The 23,797-nt window shown below is 50.0% G+C and overlaps 1 protein-coding gene and 1 pseudogene across 5 annotated transcripts in view; one reads left to right on the top strand and one right to left on the bottom strand.

The window, feature by feature from the left end:
• Positions 1-23,797, top strand: part of ARHGEF10 (Rho guanine nucleotide exchange factor 10) — a 135,454-nt gene that overhangs the window by 105,940 nt on the left and 5,717 nt on the right. For all 5 annotated transcript variants that reach the window (XM_033177668.1, XM_033177671.1, XM_033177666.1 and 2 more), the window contains 2 exons: positions 2,591-2,733; positions 15,645-15,819. In XM_033177668.1, coding sequence (XP_033033559.1) covers positions 2,591-2,733; positions 15,645-15,819 — 318 coding nt within the window. The remainder of the gene's footprint in view (positions 1-2,590; positions 2,734-15,644; positions 15,820-23,797) is intronic.
• Positions 7,368-8,847, bottom strand: LOC117063838 (annotated as a pseudogene).

Raw genomic sequence — 23,797 nt, 5'->3', positions numbered from 1 at the left:
AATCTGGATTTTTTTCTGTTTTTCTAATTTCTATTAAATGCAATAGAAATTGCATTTCTATTAAATGGAAAAATCACATTTCTATTAAATAGAATAGAAATTACATTTCTATTACATAAAATGTATTTTATGCTTATGTCTCCCTTTTTTCCCCTGGGTTTACTAGCGAGCATCTCTCCAGCCTCTTACTTGTCTACATCGCTGTCCTGTCCCCGGCGGAGCCCTGTGCTGGGCTGTGTTTTCGCCTCATCAGACGCGTTGCATGATCTGTAACTGAGATCTGCGGAACGTGTCTCTTTGCATCTTCCTCACCGAGCGCTGGCAGGCGTACCGTGTGGGAGTGTGCGAGGCAGCCTGTTCAGAAGCGCGTAGCCTGCCACTTCATTCTTGGTGGTGGGGAACGTGGCTGGCTGGAGGCCTCGGCCTGTGCAGAGGGAGGAGGAGGCTGCTTCCCAGCCCCTCACCGTTGCCAGGGTTCTGACGTTTCAAGGGACTTAAAAATCTGAAATTCTGTGGGCAATTTCCAGATTTTTAAGTGTTAGTTCAAAACGTCATTAGCGTGTGCTTGGGTCCAGCTGCGATGTGGGCGGCCTGCTGAGGGCTCTGGCCTGGGGCACATACACAGGGAGAAGTCATCCCAAGAAAGACAAGCCCACACTGCAGAATGACCCACCCAGGTGCTCAGAGAACAAAGTTCAATTGTTGGAAGTTAAACCTTAACCAAGCAAAATGTCTGAAGTAGGCCATCCTGTCATTGATCTTGGAGTTCTTGTTTCAAAGGAATTGTGCTATTGGTAGGACACTGCCAAGCCACACCGGACAGCCAGGATCCAAGCACAGTGGGCAGTAGACAGAGATAACTCTGACCTAGGATTCAAAACCCTGCGTTCTTGTGCCACTCCATGCCCTTCAGAGTGTGTGAATGTCAGAGAAAATTGTAACTCTGCCCTGAACCCACACATTTCTAGAGGTTGCAGTGTGCAGTGCTTTATTTAAAGGGCTATGAGTACCAAATGGGAAGGCCCATGCACGTGTGTGTATGCACAGGAGTGTGAGGGGATGTGCTTGTGTGAGCAGGTGTGTGTGCATGTATGCACATGTGTGTATGCACACGTGATTGTGAGGGCATATGTGTGTGTGCAGGCAGGTTTGTGTGCCTTGAGTATACATGTGCACACGTGTGTCCATGTGTGCATGTGACTGCAGGTGCACATACTTGTGGGTGAGTGCATGTGTACATGTGCATGCCTGCGTGTGTATGTGTGTGACATGCACATGTGTGTGTATGCATGTGGCATGTGCACTTGTGTGTGTGCATGCATGTGTGTTGTGCACGGGTGCATGTGCATATTTAATCACATAATGATACAATGGGCCCTGTGCAGATATTGCAAATGAAAAGCAGGCCCGTGTTCACTGGGGCTAATAATTACCCTGCAACACTTTTAGCCTAATTGCAACATAAAAGCATTTCCATTAACGTTGAATCATAACTAAAAGTATGCCACAAAAGTCAGAGCTTGCATAATTGTCTTTTAGTGACTGCACACCTCCGCTTCAGACACTTGTTTTGTATTCAAACTTTCAGTGCTTGAAATCCAGAACAAAGAGATAAGAACTGAGGCTGTGTTCTCCTGACTGAGTGAAGCATGTTTATTTGATTAGAAAGTCGACGGCATTGATGGATTAATAATTTAGTTACACTTTTAAGGTCAATGGCTTAATTAATGGTTAGATTGAGAATTGAAGAATTCATTTTAATTATTTATAGGATAATTACATTAGTCACTTTAAAAGTTTTTGGTAGATCTTGCCTCAAATAATTTTTATTGGTATTCAAGCTAGCAACTCATACTTGATATAAAGTGTGAAAGACTTCGTCAGTAGATCTTTGGAAATATTTTCAGACCAGAATATTTTATGTGACTCTAGGCTTCAAGAAAGAGAACAAACTCTTCAAAAGTAAGGAATTCCTTTTACTTCAATTTTGATTTCTTAAAGTATTCTGTGAATATATGGCCTCTCCTCGTGATGCAGTATAGAGCAAGGCACATGTTAGAACGGAAACAGCTAATGGGGTAATGAAACATCTGCCCGATTATTGTGAATACAGTTCCTTTTAATGATGACCGAATCATCTTATGTACTATTACTGTAAACGGTAGCATTGATTGAACACCTGTGTGCTGGGTACTTTGATGAGCTTTGTACATGCGTTATTCCATTTTTAATTTTTGAAATAACCTTTGTGGCTAGTGGTAGGATGGTCTCGATCTTACCCTGAAGGAAGCTGAGATTCAGGGTGAATGAGTCGTTTGTCTGGGACACACACGGAAGGGATAGGTGAGGGGAGGGAGGATCCTGAGGGCTGCCTGTCCTGCAGCTGTCTGTGCTTCCCGGTTGTGCACCATGGCCCAACTGGGCTGGGTGTCAGCTTGTGAATCCCCAGACACACCCAGGATCAGGCACAAGCATTAACACTGTAGGTGATCTTTCAGTTGTCAGTTATTTAAAATGATGTGCGATCCCATTTTCCTGTTCCGGTGTACAGAAAACTGAACTTGAATGAAATGAACTATTTTCTTTTAAGATGGATCCTGGGATTCAGAACCTCAAAAAGTGATAAAGTTAGGCGTCCTGCCAGTTAGAAGTCTACTCATGATGGAAGACACGTTGTGGGCGGCTTCTGGAGGTCAAGTCTTCATCATCAGTGTGGAGACTCATGCTGTAGAGGTAAGTCGCTTAGGTGGCTACACAGTACAGAAAAAGTGCATTTCAGAAAGAGCTCAGCTGACTTCCGGTGCTGAAGTCAAAGAAGACTTCTTGCCTGTGGCCACGTGCTAAAAGAAAATTCCTTCTAGCCGGTCACGGTGGCTCACACCTGTAATGCCAACACTTTGGGAGGCCGAGGTTGGAGGATCCTTTGAGCTCAGGAGTTCCAGACCAGCCTGGGCAACAAGGTGAGACCCTGTCCCTATAAAAAAATTAGCTGGGTATGGCAGTACACGCTGGTACTGGATGTGGTGGCGCGCACCTGTAGTCCCAAGTACTTGGGAGGCTGAGGCAAGAGCATCACTTGAGCCCAGGAGGTCCAGGCTTCATTGAGCCGAGTTCTTGCCATTGCACTCCAGCCTGGGTGACAGAGCAAGACCCTGTCTCAAAAAAAAAAAAAAAAAAAAAAAAGGGAAAGGAAAAGAAAATCCCTTCTAGATTTTGCTCAGAAAGACAAGATTAGCAAGAAAATTCAACTAACCATTTTTTAACCAGTTAGCTGTGTTCACTGGTTACCTGCTAAGTAAAAGAAACATTGCTTTAAGAAATGTGTTCAGGCCGGGCGCGGTGGCTCAAGCCTGTAATCCCAGCACTTTGGGAGGCCGAGACGGGCGGATCACGAGGTCAGGAGATCGAGACCATCCTGGCTAACACGGTGAAACCCCGTCTCTACTAAAAATACAAAAACTAGCCGGGCGAGGTGGCGGGCGCCTGTAGTCCCAGCTACTCGGGAGGCTGAGGCAGGAGAATGGCGTAAACCCGGGAGGCGGAGCTTGCAGTGAGCTGAGATCTGGCCACTGCACTCCAGTCCGGGCGACAGAGCGAGACTCCGCCTCAAAAAAAAAAAAAAAAAAAAAAAGAAATGTGTTCAGTATGAACCTATAGAGTCCTCCAGGACTTAGGGAAAATTCACATTTGATTGAGGTGACATTTCAATTCAATGGCTAAATGGATCATTCACCAAAGATTCAGGAGATAAGTGGGCAGCCATTTGGAAAACACAGGGCTGGCCCTCTGTGTTTAGAAGAGGCCCTCTCCTCTTCTAAACACTCCAGATGCATGGGAATTTCAACATGAAAATGAAACTATGAGCCTCTAAGATAAAAAGCAGTAGAATAGTTTTATTACTTTGCAATGGGGAAAGCCTCTCCAAACATGCCACAGACCCAGACGTTACCATAATAAATAAAATGGTACAGTTTAATAACTTTTTTCACATTGAAATATGTGTATCAAATACGGAGGAAAAATTGGGAAAAAATTTCCTGTATATATGACTAAGAATTAATGTTCTTAAAATACAAAGATTTCTTATTAAATTAAGAAAAAGATAACCAATCCAAGAGAAGATGTTCAAAGGACATGAACAGGCAACTCTTAGAAAAAGAAATCGAAATAAATAATAAACTCATACACATATAACTTAGCCTCATTAGCAACTAACATTACCTGTTAAAACAAGGCACTGTTTTATTAATAAACTGTATCTTTAGAGCAGTTTTAGGTTCACTGCAAAATTGAATGAAAAGTGCGGAATTTTCCATGTACCCCTCCCCCCACACACGCACCGCCCCCCCGAATCCCCCATGAGCCCCGTCCTGGAGTGGCACGTTTGTTACAGTCGGTGAGCCCACGTGGGCTTGACATCATTGCCCGGGGTCCACAGTCCCTCATCACTCAGGGTCCACTAGGGGCTTATGCTTGGTGCTGCGGTTCTGTGGTGTTGGGCAAATGTATCGTAGCATTGTTCACCGCTACAGCATCGTGCAGAGTGGGTTCACTGCCCTGGACATCCTCTGCTCTCTGTTCAGCCCTCCCTCCCGCCGTCCCAGCAACCACTGGTCCTCACGATGCCATTTCTTCAGATTGACAGAAGGTAAACGCTAAGTGTGACCCGGTTGGAATGTGGGGCACAGGGCCCTCGGGACCACAGGGCCTTAGGGCAACTCCTCTGGAGGGCACTCACCTGTTACCAGTTAGCACTGGGGTTCATAACATCTTCCCGGCAGCTCCCCACCCTAGAGAAATCCACTCTACAGAGGAGCTTGTCCATTGCAACCTTGTTGGCATCACAAACACTTGGGAGTGTCCTAAATGCATGCGGATGGGAGGAGCTGGGGAAATCTATGCCCCACGGAGTGGGTGAGCTCATTCAGAGGGAGGAGGCCCACACTCTCCTTGTGGGTGTTCCTAAATGCATGCCCATAGGGGCACATGCAGGCAAGCAGGCGGCAGAACACTGTCCGAGCTCACTCCCAGGGAGGCTGCGGTGCCTGGTGAGCCCACCCGTGTCTGCTGTTGTCAGTGGCTCTGTGATGTGCCAGCGTGTGTGTGTGTGTGGTTGGACAGACATTCCTGAAGTGATAAGGAAAAGGCTACATACTTCCCCTCACACCTGCATTTTTCAGCCGTGTCATGTGGCATTTATTATGAGGTTGCGCTGTCTTATTTTTTTACTCTCTGTTCATGGCCATCTCTTGACTCCACTGTACCTAAACAAACTGGGATAACACCAGTGTGTTTTCAGCCAATGAAATGGACCAACTCATCATTAAAAATTCCTTTGGGCTGGGCACAGCAGCTCACACCTGTAATTCCAGCACTTTGGGAGACCAAGATGGGTGGATTGCTTGAGCTCAAGAGTTCAAGACCAGGCTGGGCAGCACAATAAAACCCCATCTCTACAAAAAACATAGAAATTAGCTGGGCACAGTAGTGCATGTCTGTCGGATATTTGGGAGGCTGAAGTGGGAGGATCACTTGAGCCCAGGAAGTCGAGGCTGCAGTGAGCCAAGATTGTACTGCTATACTCCAGCCTGGGTCAGAGTAAGACTCTGTCTCAAAAAAACAATTCCTTTGACCCTCACACAAAAGGTTACAGGAAAGAATGTCTTCAGTTGGGGCGAGGGGTCTAATTTCATCTCTTTGAAGGCTGTGAAGACGTTCTAATGATGAGATAGTCACAAATCCAGAAAGAAACGGTATTAAGAGCTTCTAAAAATACTTGTCTAGACCATTGTTAGGAGGGATGTACCAGTTCCCTGGGTTAGGAACTTTAAGACATTTTGCTGGTATTTCATGAATCGCATTTGCTCACCCTTATGAGACTGGTTTCAGGATGTGCCTAGGCTGCACCCTCTGTCATCTCAGCACACACTCATGAGACCGGTTTCAGGACGTGCCTAGGCTGCACCCTCTGTCGTCTCAGAGGGATAGTGGCTCCTGAGCTGCCCCGTGGACGCCGCTTTGGCTGGCAGCACGGCGGGATGCAGGCTAATGCCGTCTTCAGCCAGGAAAGGGCTCTCCGGCTGGCCCGTGCAGACCTGGGTCTGGTTAGGGATGTGCGGTCCACAGTGGGGCAAGGTGAAGATGGGACCTGGGTCCTGAGCCTCCTGGAGGCTGACGCTCTGCCATGGATCGTGAATAGCATTCCCGTGTGTGTGTCTGTTTTTGACACAGCCTCCCCCACATCCCTTGAGACCCGGCCTGCTAGATAGGGATGGAAAATAGCTGGACAGGGAGGTCGGGGTACATGTTAGATGAATTTTGGCAGTATTGTTCCTGTTACTTTTCATATCCATCTGACACTTCTTATTTCACGTGCCCAGAGAACGAGAAGCCTTCAGGGTTGCGTGGAGCCAGGGATTAGCTAGTGCTGCCAGGCAGGGCAGCACCGTTCCTGACCTTGTCCACAGCCCTTGTACCTTATCAGTACAGCCATCCCAGTAACTGTGTATTACAGAGGCACAGGGTTTCAGTACAGCCATCCCAGTAACCGTGTATTACAGAGGTGCAGGGTTTCAGTACAGCCATCCCAGTAACCGTGTATTACAGAGGTGCAGGGTTTCAGTACAGCCATCCCAGTAACTGTGTAATACAGAGGCACAAGGTTTCAGTACAGCCATCCCAGTAGCTGTGTAATACCAAGGCACAAGGTTTCAGTACAGCCATCCCAGTAACTGTGTAATACCGAGGCACAAGGTTTCAGTACAGCCATCCCAGTAACTGTGTAATACCGAGGCACAAGGTTTCAGTACAGCCATCCCAGTAACCGTGTATTACAGAGGCACAGGGTTTCAGTACAGCCATCCCAGTAACTGTGTATTACAGAGGCACAGGGTTTCAGTACAGCCATCCCAGTAACCGTGTATTACAGAGGTGCAGGGTTTCAGTACAGCCATCCCAGTAACCGTGTATTACAGAGGCACAGGGTTTCAGTACAGCCATCCCAGTAACCGTGTATTACAGAGGTGCAGGGTTTCAGTACAGCCATCCCAGTAACTGTGTATTACAGAGGCGCAGGGTTTCAGTACAGCCATCCCGGTAACTGTGTATTACAGAGGCACAGGGTTTCAGTACAGCCATCCCGGTAACTGTGTAATACAGAGGCACAGGGTTTCAGTACAGCCATCCCAGTAACTGTGTAATACAGAGGCACAGGGTTTCAGTACAGCCATCCCAGTAACTGTGTAATACAGAGGCACAGGGTTTCAGTACAGCCATCCCAGTAACTGTGTATTACAGAGGCACAGGGTTTCAGTACAGCCATCCCAGTAACTGTGTATTACAGAGGCACAGGGTTTCAGTACAGCCATCCCAGGAACTGTGTATTACAGAGGCACAAGGTTTCAGTACAGCCATCCCAGGAACTGTGTATTACAGAGGCACAAGGTTTCAGTACAGCCATCCTAGTAACTGTATTACAGAGGCACAAGGTTTCAGTACAGCCATCCTGGTAACTGTGTATTACAGAGGCACAAGGTTTACATCCTAGCTCAACCATATAGTATCCAGTGATCTTGGATCAGCCACCTACCTCGGCCTCGGTTGTCTGAGCTGACAGCTGGGGGTAATTCCCCTCTCTCAGGCTGCTTGTAATTTATATGCTGTAAATCTCAAAGACTTAGAGAGAAGCAATGTGTTTGGATCCAGATATAGGGCTCTTCCTTGCATTTTCAGTACCAAAATAACTAAATGCATTTTTAGAAAGAAGCAAAAATCTGCTCTCTCTCAAAACATGAAGTTCATCCTGTCGTTCCCGTTGTGCAGGGTAACTGTGGCCAGGGGCTGGTGCAGCCCACAGGACCTGAGCCTGCAGGATCTGAGCCCCGGGTGTGCGTCCGGCCTGCTGATGGTGGGGGCAGCAGCTGCGGGGGGATCCATCCCGAATGACCATATGCTGTCAGAACAGTGCCAGCCTGGGAGCTGCCTGTGATCCGAGCTTGGGTTGAGCGGGTTGGGAGACGTCAGCTGTATTTGGAAGAAAAAGGCACCTGAGGCTCTGAGGCTTCGGCGTTCCTGAAGTGATTGTGCCAGTGGAAGAGTCAGCCTGGCTACCAGTGGGAGTGGCCGGCCCCCGTCCCAGCTCTGGCACCATAACAAAGCAGCACCGGGCAAACCAGTAGAGATGCTGAGCCAGGTGCTTGGTGCAGCACCCGCGACGTGGCAGGGGCCACCCACCTGCCTGTCAGGGCCGTCAGGAGCAGATGGGAAGACATGCCATGGATGCTGAGCTGCCACACGGTGCCGGTCACAGTCCCCTGGACACTTCAGGGGAAGGGAAGTATCTCTTTTTCCCCAACTGCAAATGGCCCTTTTTCTTGGGTTTGTCCAATTGCTGTTTAAATCTCATAGTGTTAGGAACATGGATGCAGTGCTGAGGGATCTGACATCTAGGAAAGGGAGAATCATTCTGGATTTCTGGGCGGCATTGCCTGGACAGATCTTGCTTAGAACCTTGAGTCACAGCTCCTTTCAGTTGAATGACTACAGCTGCTTAAAGTGCAAACCTCTTCTTCCTCACTCTTGATTTTCAACAATATGCAGTGCTCTTGACTGAAGACAGATGGAAGGAAAGAAAGAGGAAAAAGTTTTCTTGCCCCCATCCTCTACTGAAGGGAAAAGCAGAATGAAAGAATAAAATAGGCGAGATATTAAAGATGACCTAAATAGTGCAACATAGTGATTTTCTGCAGCAGTGCATTTTTTCTCATAGGAATTTAATTCTTGTCATTGTGTGGAAAGAGACACAGGGCAACAAAACAGGCCTAAGCGGGCACGGTGGCTCACACCTGTAATCCCAGCCACTCGGGAGGCTGAGGCAGGAGGGCTGCTTGAGGCTAGGAGTTCAAGGCCAGCCTGGGCAACATAGCAAGACCCTATATCTAAACACAGAAAATAAAACAACAGGCCCAGGTCAGCAGAAGAGGCCAGAGATCCCCGAACACTGTTGGATCCCAGTCCCTAGAGACCCCCGAACCCTGGAGTCCCAGTCCCCAGAGACCCCGAACACTGTGGAATGTCGGTCCCCAGAGACCCCGAACACTGTGGAATGTCAGTCCCCAGAGACCCCAAACACTGTGGAATGTCGGTCCCCAGAGACCCCGAACACTGTGGAATCCGTAGCCTGCTTTCTTTCAGACACCTTCAGAATCACACAATTTCAAGGCAAACAGAGACTTAGAGATCCTGTGGCCCAATGTTCTTGTTTTCAGAGAACCAAGGCTTAGAGAAAGGAGAAGCCATGCCCAACATCGATGCTAAGGTAATATCCATATAATCTGTCCTCCAGCAGAAACATAGCAAATACTTACCAAGTACCTGGCATTGTGCAAAAACAAACCAACCACAGATGGTTGAGACATTGACAACACAGGCCCGGCTCTCAGTCCCAGGATGGCTGGGCTGCCAGTGTGAGTGAGGGTGCTGTGGAAGTTTCGAGGGCAACACTCCCTCCAGGCGTCAGGCTGGCACAGTGAGCCCATATCCAGGGGCCCTGCATCCCACAGTTACTACAAATTTCATGACGGCAGCAGCAAAGTGTCAAGCCAAGCATGCGTCCCTGTAGGCACAGGGCTCTCGGCAGCTGCCTAGGGATGGTGCCCATGCAGCTGGCTGGTCGAGGGTAAGGAGGGATTCACTAAGAGAAAAACCGGGATGGTACCTCAGAGAGGGAGAGATGCGTCAGGCTTCAAGACTACTGGTCCCCAAGGGGCTGCTGGAAGCAGAGGGTGGGTCTGCGAGCGCAGTAGGGGACAAGGAACTTGGGTCCTGTCACTGGCTCAGCTCACGGGGGTTGGGGGGAAGCATGAGCAGTGCAGACATCCCCATGCCCCTGAAGGTAGCCACCTTTGACTTGACTTCTTGGAGCAGAGTTCTGTGTAGTTTTCTTTCAAACAGCACTTTTGCTGCAGACGGTGCTGAGCCATTGAAGGATTTTCAGCGTGGAACAGATGTCAAAATTTGTTTTCAGAAGAGTATTTTGCCAGAAGTGTAGTGGGGTGCGAGATGCTTGGGTACTAGAACCAAGGAGGTAGTGCTGGGTTAAAAACTGCGGGACTGAGGCCCAACAAACCATGGGTTTGGTTTTATTTTATTCATTTATTTATTTGTTTTTTGAGACAGAGTCTCACTCAGGCTGGAGTGCAGTGGCGCGATCTCGGCTCACTGCAAGCTCCACCTCCTGGGCATTCTCCTGCCTTAGCCTTCAGAGGAGCTGGGACTATAGGCGCCTGCCACGATGCCCGGCTAATTTTTTGTATTTTTAGTAGAGACAGGGTTTCACCGTGTTAGCCAGGATGGTCTTGATCTCCTGACCTCGTGATCCGCCCACCTCGGCCTCCCAGAGTGCTGGGATTACAAACATGAGCCACCACGCCCGGCAGGGTTTGGTTTTTCTAAAATCATCTTTCCAGAAGTTTGGATCGTGATTGTGAAAGAGTCAACAGCCCGAGGAAAGAAAGAAGCTTTACTCCTCTATTTTCTAGTCACACCAGATTTCCCTCATATGCCACGGTTGTTTGTTTTGCTTTTTAAAATCCTCTCTATGGAAGTCACCTTCCTCTGCCCCAAACAGTTTTTCCAGGGTGTAATTTCTGCTTTATTCTCAACTGGCTCAAGAAACCAACTATGATGGAGACTTGTGCGTGAAACAGGCAGCAAGTGGCCAACAAATTAGATAATCTAGATGAGATGGACAGACTCTAGAGTGGCACAAACTACCAAAACTGAATCATGAAGAAATAGAAATAGAACATTTGAATAGACCTAAAACTAGTAAGAAAATTGAATCAGTAATCACAAACTTCTGAACAACAACAAAAAGCCCAGGACCAGATGGCTTCACTGGTGAATTCTAACCAAACATCTTAAAAAAGAATTAACAGCACTCTTTCCCAAACTCTCCAAAAATATTGACAAGGAGGGAGCAACACTTCCTACTCATTCTGCAGTCAGCATGACCCCGATACCAAAGACACAAAGACATGACAAGAAAACCACAGACCAGTATCCACTGTGAGCATGGATGCAAAAACCCTCAACGGAAGACTTGCAAAGTGAGATCAACAGCATACTGAAAGGATTGTGTACCCTGGAAAAATGAGATAGATTCCTAAAATGCAAAGGTGGTTCAGGACGTGAAAATCAATCAGTGGAATGCATCACATTAACAGAATAATGGGGGGAAAACACACACACAATCATCTCGATGCACAAAAAGTACTTGACAGAATTTATCACCCTTTTATGATAAAAACACTGAAACTAAGACTAGAAAGTGACTTTTCCTCCACCTGCCAAAGGGCATCTACAAAAAACTCACAGCTAAGATCATACTTTATGGTTAAAGAAGAAAAGTTTTCCCTTGAAGATCAAGAACAAGACAAGGATGGCTTCTACCATTTCTATTCACAGTGGTACTGGAGGATCTGCCAGAGCAATTAGATAAGGGAAAAAAGCTGGAGGACTCAGATGAGAGGAAGAAGTAAAGTTGCATTTGCATATGATATCCTCTTGTATGTAGAAAATTCTGAGGAATCCACAGCAAAACTACTTGACTAATAAACAGGTTGAGCAAGGTTAGAGGGTACAAGATCGGTATACAAAAATCAATTAAATTTCTGTACACTAGCAGCAAACAACCTGAAAATGAGACAAAGAAAACAACTTCATTTATAATGCTGTCAAAAAGAAAAATACTTAGAGAAATTTTTAATCAGAAAGTGCAAGATTTATACACCAAAAACTACAAGACATCATTCAAAGAAATTAAAGAATACCTAAATAAATGGGAAGGCATCCTGTGTCCATAGATTGGAAGACATACTGTTGTTAAGAAGAAAACAGTCCCCAAATGGATCTGCAGATTCAACACAATTCTTACCAAATTTCCACTGCTTTTTTATTTTTATTTTTTCAACAAAACTTGACAAGCACATCCTGAGATTCATCTGGAAGTGCAGGGGATCCAGAAGAGCCAAAATAATGTAGAAAAACAACAAAATTGGAGGCTCACGCTTCCTAATTTCAGATTTTACCACACAGACATGTACATCAGTGACACAGACCGGAGACCACATGTGTCTGTGGTCACATAATTTTCAACACGGTGCCAAAACTATTCCATTTGAATATTGAATGGCCTCTTTAACAGGTGCTGCTGGCACAACTGGGTATCCATGTGCAGAAGAATGAAGCTGGGCCCCTGCCTCACACCACATACAAAATTGTCTCAAGTGAATTAAAACATAAATGTAAGAACTAAAACTATAAACACCATAAAAGAAATTATAGGAGTAAATCCTCATGATTTTGGACTAGACAGTGGTTTCTTAGATCTGACACCTCAAGCACAAGCAACCAATGTGGAAAAATAAGATACCTTGGGCTTCATTAAAATTAAAACCTTTTTGCTTCAAAGGACACTATTAAGGGAGTGAAAAGACAACCCACAGAGTGGGAGAAAATACGTACAGCTCATGTGAGAAGGACCTAGTATGCAGAGCATCTAGCACACTCTTAGAACTTAATAAAAAGAAAACTAACCCTGTTAAAGGCAAGGGAACTGAATGGATATTTCTCCAAAGAAGATGTACAGTCGACCCATAAGCACACGAGAAGATGGTCAGCATTGTTGCTTGTTAAGGAATCATGGAGCGAAACCACAATGAGACGCTGTGTCTGTCACACACTGGGACGGCAGGAATAATGTTGTCAGTGGAGCCAGCACGCACCAGAGAGCACGTGAGGACGCTGGGAAACTCTTACTTCCTGGTGGGAATGCAGAATGGTGCAATTTCTGGGAAGACAGTTTGTGATTTCTTCAGAAAGTAACTCATGGCATGACCAGGTGACCCAGCATTTCCAGTCGTAGGTGTAGATTCAGGAGAACCTGATATTCATGTAGACACAAATGACCATAGCCGTGTTATTTATAGTCTAAAAGCGGATGCGGCCCAGATGCCCAGGAACTCGTGAATGGACAAACAGAATGTGGTTCCTTCAGACACAGGGACCGGATTCAGCCATAGAAAGGAGGGAAGCCCTGACTCACGCCACTACGTGGATGTACCTGGAAAACGCCAAATTCAAAGAAGCCAGACACAAAAGGCCGAACGTTGTAGGATTTTGTTTGTATGAAATGTCAGAACAGGCAAATCCAGAGACAGAACATGGATGAGTGGTTGTTGGGGGCTGGGGAAGGGGGCATGAGGGTAATGAAATGTCCTGGAATTCAAGAGTGGGTGAAGGTTGGCAACTTTCCGAATATACTAAGAAACAGAATTGCACCCTATAGAAGGGTGAACTTCATGATATGTGAATTATAGCTCAGTGTTTTCAAAAGGAGGTGGCAGTTTTGGAGGTAGCTGGGAAGTTAGCAGGTGTCAGCCTGAAGCAGGTGGAGGAGCTGGCCCCAACGATGGCTGCTGGGAGCAGCCTGCCTAGCACAGGCAGGAGGAGGGGGAACCCCACAGCCCAGCCAGAAAGGGGCACGCAGCTTTTTTCCCTTTCCTTTTTCCCTCTTTTTCTTTTTAATTTAAGATGAGTGAAACTAGTACATGCTTTGGGGCTGAATGACAGAAGCCAGGAGAGGCAGGGCCCCGTGCCAGGAGGAGGGCGAGGAGCGGGGCAGGAAGGAGCCAGTGCCAGGAGGAGGCCAGATTGGAGGTGGAGTGTCAGGGGAGTGTGGGCCTGCACGCCTTCTCCGCTGTAACGCAGGAGGGCAAGTCGGAGGAGGGATCAAAAGCACCCGCGCTAGAACCATCTGGAATGCCAACCCAGACTTCCCAACCCCCAGGCAGATGCTCTTTCTCCCACGCCGCACAGCCCAGATCGTTTAGACGGTGAAGAGCCTGTGAAGCTTCAGTTCATAAAACACTTGGGATCTTTGTGTGCGAGATTCGTGTTCCGCTGAGGGGTAGGAGCTGGGTTCTCTACATAGGAACCAAGTCACAAGTCAGTGACGCAGACTCCTTCGCAATTGTGAGCACCAGTTCCTTCCCATTGACAGATATTTAAATTCAACTTGTGATTATCGAAGAGATTTTCTATGAGGAAACTACGGGCATATGGCGAGAGGCATTTATACGACTGACTCTAGAATGGGCATTTTAGAAGCAGGGCCCTCACTTCATATCAGGGGACCTAGGGGGGTTCCAGTTTGCTCCAGGGGGTGGACAGTCAGATGTGGAGCCCGCTCCAGATCCACAGTGATGGGACTTGGGGCCGTGTGGGCCAGCCTTCCGCACCATGTCACCTCCCTGGGGACCCCAGCCTCCCGCACCACGTTGCATCCCTGGGTACCCCAGCCTCCCACATCGTATCGCCTCCCTGGGGACCCCAGCCCCTGCGTGCCCAGCCTGAGGACACAGCCCTCTCCTCAGATGGCATCACTCTCAGGCCCTGCAATGCTCCTGTGTAGGCTGGGGCCCTCTTCTGCCCTCCGCTCCTGATGGAATCTCAACTGAAACAAGAGGCAATACCACGGGAGATGGGATGGGATCTTCCAACCACTGAAGTCGCATCCCTGAGTTCCTGCCCACTGGGCTCTGGGTGTGGCTTGGTGCTGCAGGGTGGGGTTTGGTGCTCGGGGCATGTGCGTGGAGTCAGCAGTCTCCACCATGGGGGCCGTCGTCTTTTATTCTCAGATTGTGGGACAACTCATAGGGCGGAGATGTCAGTCTGGTTATTTCTTGTGGGTTTTTATGAGTTTCATCACTTTGCTTTAGGTAATTGTGCAGGATCGTGAGTTTCTTTAATTTCAAGAGCTGTGAGGCTGCTGGTTCCTGGGGCACACAGTGTCTCTAGGCTTCGTCCCAGCCCTCCCCCCTGCCACCCCCTGCAATCCCTGATGGGCAGGGCGGGGGCAGTTCTCCTGGGACTGATCCCACAGAGCCTGAGTGCCAGGCAGCCCCTGAGGCCACATCGGGGGGGTTGCTATGTGAGCAGCTCCTGCTGGCTGTGGGGTGACGAGGGCCCAGGCCCAGGCACCAGTGGGAACCCTCAGAGCAGGCTGCTGGGATGCACTTTTGGAGCTGTGGGGCTGCAGCTGAGCCTGGAAGCTCCAGAAGGACCAGGTTGCATGGAGAAGCAGAAGGTGCCTTTTCAGGACAGCAGAGCTAAGAGGAGGCACAGACTCAGAACCAGGGTCGGGCTGCAGGCAGGCGGTGGGGCCCCACGCCACAGCCTGGAGACCTCAGGGAAGGTTCTGGGCAGGTTCTGATGGACCTAGGGGAATGGGTCAGCCTCCTGCATCAGTCCCCACGGTTCAGGTCCTCCTGTGCCTCCTCTTGCCAGCCTGCCCGTGTCTCCTTTTGGACACAAGCTCAGTGGCTTGGGCCCCTTGGCAGGTGCACCGTGCCTGTGTCTTTGGAATGGCCGTTTTCTGGGCTCACGAAGGAGCCAGGATGATTAAAATGGTAGACAGTTGGGTTGCTGTTCAGTTGCTGGAGAGGCCTGTGATTTGGAGCAAAGCCTGCTGCTGTGTTGCAGCCACTGAATGGCGCTCCAGCCGGATGCCACACGGACCCAACAGGCCCCAGTCAGACTCACTCCATGGGGCCAGCAGACTTGACCTTCTCTCGATTTCATAGGGTCAGCTGGAGGCCCACCAGGAGGAAGGCATGGTGATCTCCCACATGGCTGTGGCCGGCGTCGGGATCTGGATTGCCTTCACCTCGGGGTCCACACTCCGCCTTTTTCACACGGAAACTCTCAAGCACCTGCAGGACATCAACATCGCCACCCCTGTTCACAACATGCTGCCAGGTAAGTGGGTGGGACGGGGCCCGGGGACGGGCATGGGGGTGCGGAGCGCGGTCAGCCCACCTTAGTGCTTCCTGGTGTAAGACACAGAGGCCCCTGAAGGAGCCGCGTGCTGGGAGGAGCCACGTGGTGGTGCCATCTCTGTAGGTCAAAGCGGGTGGGAGACGATTTCTCATCGTCGGTGCAACAAGGCCCTAGGGAAGCCGGGACCTGAGGCTGAAGAAGGCAGAACAGGAGGCCGCCCTGTGGCTGGGAGGGCTGTTGGGGAGAGGCTGTTTGTGAATGCCCCGTTGCTGGTGGGTACCACTGAAGTTGCTGGGCAGGGAAGAAGGCCATTACACATTGAGTTTTGGGAGGATCATCCTACAGCAGGGTGTGGAGAAAAGAAATGAGGAGGGGCCCAACTGGCTTCCTTCATGGGTAGCTTGGGGCCACACTGGGGTGGGTGGAAGGGCTGTTTTGGTTCTTTGCCTGCTGGTGAGTATTGGAAGATGTTTGCAGTTTTAAGGGGAAGGCATGAAGTAAGGGCTCTGCCTCGGTGCCCCTCGGCTGCTGTGACACACGCCACAGACGGGCAGGCTTACAAGCCAGAGAGGCTGCCCGTCCGCGTTCTGGAGGCTGCATGCCCAGGAGCACGGTGCCTGCAGGGCAGGCTTCTGGGAGGATCTGCTTCCTGCTTTGCAGTTGCTGCCTTCTGACTGGGGCCTCATGTGGTGGAAAAAGAGCCCTGGGGTCTCCTCTGCTTCCTGTAAGGGCGCTAATCCCATCATGGGGACCCTATCCTCACGACCTCATCTAACCCTAATCACCTCCCCAAAGCCCCGCCTCCTCGCACCATCCCACTGTGGGCAGGGCTTCAACATCGAAATTTGGGGAGACACAAACTATCAGTCCATGACGGGCCATTTATGATACATTGAAGAAAACCACAATGATTAGGGGTCTGGTTCTAGAACGGGTGTGAGGCTGTCCTTTGTCAAGGGGAGGATGAGCAGGATGAGGATGTTCCTCGGGGCCTCTGCGTCCCCTCTGCACTCCCATTGGAGGTGGGAGGGTGAATATATTTGGTGCACGATGAGTCCGTGATAGCCATTCTTTTCTCAGGGGCTAACTGTACAAGTCATTGTTAAAATACTCCAGGAGATTTCTCTTAGTGGAGAAAAGGAGGAAAAGGAGGAGAAAAGGAAAAGGAGGTTTATGTAACATGCAAGTTTATATTTAGAGAACCAAAATGGTTAAGTCCTTGTGGCTTAGAAAGCAGACGGACGCTCTGCTGTGGACCTTGTGTTTTCTTTGGAGCGCTCACTGCTGGAGCAAATGTTTGCTGCAGGAATGGGCTGTCGTTGTTGGGACAAAACCAAGTCACATCCGTAATTGCCAAAGCTCTCACGTGGCAGTGAGTGTCCATGCGTTCAAAGTTCTGTACACAAGGGGAAGTGAGGAGGGCGTTGCGAGAAAAACCTCTCCCCTCGACCTCCTGTGGGCTCCCCCCTGAGCCTCCAAATCCTGCCCCAGCTGCCTGCAGCGCAGGCCTCCCTCCGGGGAGAAGCAGCCCACGGTTACCCTGGTTCCAGAGTTCCGAGAGCAGCCATGGAAATGCAGCGGCCCCGCAGGATCTTTGGGGTTTATCCCTCTCCGGTTAGGATCAGAAAGAAACTCCTAATGAAGGGACGGCTCTGGCCAGTGTGAGTGGAGTCTGTATTTTGAATTTTATTTATTTATTTATTTTTCCAAGATGGAGTCTCGCTCTGTTGCCCAGGCTGGAGTGCAGTGGCGCAATCTCAGCTCACTGCAAGCTCCGCTTCCCGGGTTCCCGCCATTCTCCTGTCTCAGCCTCCCATGTAGCTGGGACTACAGGCGCCCGCCACCTCGCCCGGCTAGTTTTTTGTATTTTTTAGTAGAGACGGGGTTTCACCGTGTTAGCCAGGATGGTCTCGATCTCCTGACCTCGTGATCGCCCGTCTTGGCCTCCCAAAGTGCTGGGATTACAGGCGAATTTGACTTTTTAATAAAATAACCCTTGCACATGATTTAGTAAAACCCAACAGCACTCACGCCCAGGCTATGAAAAGCAAAGCAGGATAGGAAAGCCTGCGCTCTGGGGACCCACAGCCTCGCCCCTATCCCAGCACCTACCCACTGTCAGCACCTGCCCCTGCCCCGTCCCCACACCCCACCCCATAGTCAGCACCCACCCCCCCATCCCCACACCCCACCCCATAGTCAGGGCTCACCCCTGCCCCCTACTCCCACACCCCACCCACTGTCAGCACCCGCCCCCGCCCCCTATCCCCACACCCCACACCATAGCACCCACCCCCCATCCCCACACCCCATCCCATAGTCAGGGCTCACCCCTGCCCCCCACTCCCACACCCCACCCACTATTAGCACCCGCCCCCACCACCCACCCCATAGTCAACACCCACCCCCCTCATCCCAGCACCCCACCCCATAGTCAGTGCTCACCCCCGCCCCCATCCCCACACCCCACCCCGCAGTCAGCTCCCACCCCCTCATCCCAGCACACCACCCCATAGTGCCCACCTCCACCCCCATCCCCACCCCCCACCCCGCAGTCAGCACCCCCCCCAATCCCAGCATCCCACCCACTGTCAGCACCCACCCCCGCCCCCCGTCCGCATACCCCACCCTGCTGTCAGCTGCCTCTCCCGCCCACCTCCCTGCTGATGCTGTTCGAAAGCCACTCCCGTATGGCAGGTTCTTTATGTTTTGTTTTAGATACTGTCTTTGACCTCTCCTGTAGAAGAGAAAGAGAATTATCCTGCTTCCCTCCAAGCATAGAGCACCCAACACAGTCCTGCACCGGTCCAGAAACAGAATGCAGAGCCCTTGCCGGCTGCTCAGGTCGCAGATTCTGGCTAAATCGCGCTGCCTGTGTTGTGTGTTTTGGATGATGAAGTTGTGGCTGGGCGCTGAGTCTCCCTTCCTTGGTACTTTTCACCCTTAGCTCATAGTTTCCAGTCGGCTGATGATGGATCCATCCCAAGCCCACCACAAGCCTCTCACTTGGTGCCAGCAGATGTGTGGGGCTCACCCTGGCGCCCACCCTCCCAGGCCCCTCCAACATCCTGGGCTGACTCTGTGCGGCCACAGTGTGTGCTCTCAGCCCCCTGCTCCGGGGTCCCCTGAATCATGGGTCTTTACTTATTCCTGCACACAGAGTCAGGTCTGCATTTTAGACCCGCATGAAAGCAAACACATACGTCTGTCCAGATGGAGCGCCGTGCCTGTAGTTGGCAGGTTTCTCCAGCATTTCGGTACTAAGTTTGAAATAGCTCCAGCTTCACTGATTTCTGGGGAACACTGACTGCTTTACCCACTTTCAGTTCTCTGCTCCAAGGCTGTGGCCTGCTGCCGCCGTGGCCTCATCCTTAGGAGAAGGGTACACGGGTTAGAGCCAACCTCGGTGACACCAGAAGTTCAGCTTGGTTTGTGATGCTTCCAACAGTGATTCTCTGTAAGATCCTCGGTGCGGCATAGACTGAAATGATTCTGATTTTCATTGCATTTTATGACTCAGATGGAATGAGTAGGCCAGAGAGTCCTTTCCTCCAGGGAGTCCTTTCCTCTCGTCTCCTGTGTCCAGTCGTCTTTGCCTTTCAGCCAATATTTCATATATTTCATAGAAATAAGCACTATGGCATTCCATGCTGTGTTTAGACATTCTGGTCGGGGTACATTCATATGGTGCTGAAGCGCACGGGCGCTGAGGTTGCCGGGCCGTCACCTCTTCTGGGTTCTTCTCCTCCTCATCATCCAACATGGTTCCTGGAGGCCCACACGTGTCCGCTGTGCTCTGTTCACACACACACACACAAAACCTTCATTCTCAAGTTGTATTCATGACGATGCTCAAATGGGTTTTCGTGTGTGTGTGTGTGTGTGTGTGGCAACAAGACATAAAATTGTCTTTTTGTGCTCTTGCTGGAATATAAAAGTCAGGTAGCTTCTGCAAATGAAGACTTGCCAAGCCAAAAACAACAAAATTTGAAATAAACAAACTGTACTGTAACTCCTACCTTTTGTATAAGCTCACACAGCATGATGAAACCTCCTTACTTCCTCGGTGTCTCAGCCTGCTGGCCCCTGGGGACTCGGTGAATCTGTAGCTAAGGACCTGGCTTTACTCCTTCTATTTGGAATTCAGTTCTGAAAACCATTTAGCTCGCGTTCTTTCACATAAGCTACATCAGGTTCAACACAGACTAACGGTTGATGAAGGCCTGTGATTAACATGCACATTCGTTAGAGCAGTCATGACCTCTCTAAGTTAAAAAGGAGTAGAGTTTACGGCAAGTGAGTTCACGGCACCTCAGCTTTTAGGTTGTGAGCAGTTGCAGTAGGTTACATCACCAGGCAGATGTTTCCTGCTCTGTCCCGCATGTTCAAAGGAGGATATTTTTGATGGAAGAGTGCTGAGACCCTGTGGTAAATTGCACCTTTCTGAGTCTCCACTGAGTGAATACAGAGCCTCCAGGAACTATGTGACCAAATAAAATGGCCAAAATTTCCTTTAAAAAACAAACAAACAACAACAACAAAAACCAGTGTAACTTTTCTAAAGACCATGGACTACACCAATGAAACCGGACTCAAGATGGTGAGTTAAGGAACGAGATTGAGGACTTGGGAGCCACAGCCTCTCTCGGCGGCCAGTGTGGCCCTGGCCTGTCCTTCGGTGTATATTCCAGGCTGGGAAGAGCAGAGGCAAATCCCCCTGGTAGCATTTCCTCCCACACTTGGGGGACGTATTTGCTTCTTCCAGTCACTGTTCTGTCTCTGAGGTTACTTGAATGAACTTGGATGGTGTTGTTTACACCCCCAGCCCCTCCCACCCTCCAGGGCAGGAAATGCGTCTCTCTGTGGCTGCCTATGGAAGGCCCTGGTGGCTCACAACGGAGTAACCATCCAGCAGCGGCTCACGTGCAGTCAGTCCCACTTCGCGCTTGTAACCCATTGACCAACCTCACTGTGCAGTTGCATCACCGTTCACCACCTCAGCTGCCGCCCTTCCCACCTCGCCAGCAGACCTCACGTGGGCTCCAGCCCCCGGGACCCAGCCCCGTCTGGAACAAACCCTGCTGTCCTGTTCTAGGTCATTGTTGGTGCTTCCGGCCGGGCACGGGACGCCTGGATAGCGGCACTCACCACAGCCTCTGGAATCGGAAAATGACAGCACGGTCTCGTGACTGTGGCCGTCAACTTTCTTTTTTTTTTTTTTTTTGAGGCAGAGTCTTGCTCTGTCACCCTGGCTGGAGTGCAGTGGCCGGATCTCAGCTCACTGCAAGCTCCGCCTCCCGGGTTTATGCCATTCTCCTGCCTCAGCCTCCCGAGTAGCTGGGACTACAGGTGCCTGCCACCTCACCCGGCTAATTTTTGTTTTTTTTTTTTTTTTTTTTTTTTGAGACGGAGTCTCGCTCTGTCACCCAGGCTGTAGTGCAGTGACCAGATCTCAGCTCACTGCAAGCTCCGCCTCCCGGGTTCACGCCATTCTCCTGTCTCAGCCTCCCGAGTAGCTGGGACTACAGGCGCTGCCACCTCGCCCAGCTAGTTTTTTGTATTTTTAGTAGAGACGGGGTTTCACCGTGTTAGCCAGGATGGTCTCGATCTCCTGACCTCGTGATCCACCCGTCTCGGCCTCCCAAAGTGCTGGGATTACAGGCTTGAGCCACCGCGCCCGGCCGGCCGTCAGCATTCATATGTAAAATTAAAGATGTTGATTGGCAGACTGCTTGGAAAATGCAATGGAAAGCCACTCTCTGGAACTTAAGTCTTTTGTGTAGTTCCTGGGTACCTTGAAACCAGTTAAAAACATTCATGTCTGGGTTTTACCTGCTTTTACCCTTTTTATTTATTTATTTATTTATTTATTTGAAACAAAGTTTCGCTCTTTATGCCCAGGCTGGAGTAATGGTGCGATCTCAGCTCACTGCAACCTCCGTCTCCTAGGTTCGAGTGATTCTCCTGCCTCAGCCTCCCTAGTAGTTGGGATTACAGGTGCCTACCACCACGCCCAGCTAATTTATTTTATTTTATTTATTTATTTTTGTATTTTTAGGAGGGACAGGGTTTTTCACTATGTTGGCCAGGCTGATCTCGAACTCCTGATCTCGGGGGATCCACCCACCTCGGCCTCTCAGAGTGCTGGGATTACAGGCATGAGCCACTGCGCCCGGCCTCCCCTTTTTATTAAATGCAAGCTTTGGCCAGCATCACAGGAGCCCTTCCAGAAGCCGGGCCAGCATTTCAGTCACATGGCCGTAGCCTTTCCCGGCACGTAGGTGGGGCTTCTCCGCTTCCCAGCATCTCACATCCCTGCTCCCACATGGGGGCTGCTTCCCGTCCCAGTGCCACACGGAGGGCCGGGAGGCCGGGTTCAGGTTTTATGCTGAACTTGTATGCACACTGGTTTTCTGTCTCATAAGACAGTCATGTTTCATACTGAAAATACTTACCGTTGAGTCAAACTGCTGCTCTAGAAAGAGCATCCACACTCCCTTTGCGGCCGCGCCCCGGGCTGCTCCCCGTGTTATAGAGTGATCGGCACTTGGGATAAGCTGGGAATCCTGCGCATCAGCTTCGAAGCGGCTGCCGTGTTTTTCATTAGCTTTAGAAAATAACAGCCCCGGCTTACGTACAGGACTGTGGATTCACTGTCACCCTGACCACATCACACCAGCCAGGCAGACATTCAGAATTCCTGGGATATGCATATTATGGAGCTTTTAAAAATAATATCAATCAGTGTTTAGAAATAGAACCAAATGTCGTCTTTGTCTGTAGTGAGGGTTTTTTGTTTTCTGAGGAGGCTGTTTGACGCCTGTCGATACAGATCCCGTGTTTTTTGTTTTTGTTTTGGGGGAGGCTGTTCGACCTCAATTCGGAGCCTTTGGCTCTGGTATCAGATTGTTTTTCGTGCTCTTTATCTGAGATGACTTTGGGTCAAATGCAGGGATATTTAAAAGAGCTTTTATGTCTACAGAAAAGAAGAATCACCGTCGCTTCTCAGGAACAAGCTAAATTGGCCTTCTGTGCTCCTCAGCTTTGGGGCTAAATAGAGAAACACTGGGGTTATCTTGTCTGTGTTGGAAGGCTGCAATGCTGACGATTGTGTCAGAGTTGCAGGGAACGACGTGAAAGTCCAGACCCACCCTGTAACCACCGTGAGGCGGGGTCTTCCTGTAACTGCGATGAGGCGGGGTCTTCCCTGTAACCGCTATGAGGTGGGGTCTTCCCTGTAACCACAGTGAGGCGGGGTCTTCCTGTAACCGCGATGAGGCGGGGTCTTCCCTGTAACCACAGTGAGGCGGGGTCTTCCCTGTAACCGCTATGAGGTGGGGTGTTCCCTGTAACCACCGTGAGGTGGGGTCTTCCTGTAACCACCATGAGGCGGGGTCTTCCTGTAACCACCGTGAGGCGGGGTCTTCCTGTAACCACCGTGAGGCGGGGTCTTCCTGTAACCACCGTGAGGCGGGGTCTTCCCTGTAACCACCGTGAGGCGGGGTCTTCCCTGTAACCACCGTGAGGCAGGGTCTTCCTGTAACCACCGTGAGGTGGGGTCTTCCCTGTAACCACAGTGATGTGGGGTCTTCCCTGTAACCACAGTGAGGCGGGGTCTTCCTGTAACCGCCATGAAGTGGGGTCTTGGAACAGGCCATACATCTCCCACCCTATAACCGCAGTGAGGTGGGGTCTTCCTCTAACCGCCATGAGGCAGGGTCTTTGGAGCAGGCCATGCGTCTCCCACCCTGTAACCGCCGTGAGGTGGGGTCTTCCTGTAACTGCAGTGAGGCGGGGTCTTCAAATAGGCCATGCGTCTCCCACATTGTTTTGCAGCCACTTTCTAGCCTTGTCACGGCCAGAGCAAACTGTTTAGTTTCTCTGGGCTTCAGATCCTTGGCTGTAAAGCAAATCAAAACCAAACTAACAAAGAGCCTCAAAGGCCCTTCTGACCCCG

This window comes from Trachypithecus francoisi, unplaced genomic scaffold (genome assembly GCF_009764315.1).
Source record: "Trachypithecus francoisi isolate TF-2019V2 unplaced genomic scaffold, Tfra_2.0 Contig01558, whole genome shotgun sequence".
Taxonomy (NCBI): Eukaryota; Metazoa; Chordata; class Mammalia; order Primates; family Cercopithecidae; genus Trachypithecus; species Trachypithecus francoisi.
Note: the sequence above shows the minus strand (reverse complement) of the source record. Positions and strands in the feature narration are given on the sequence as shown.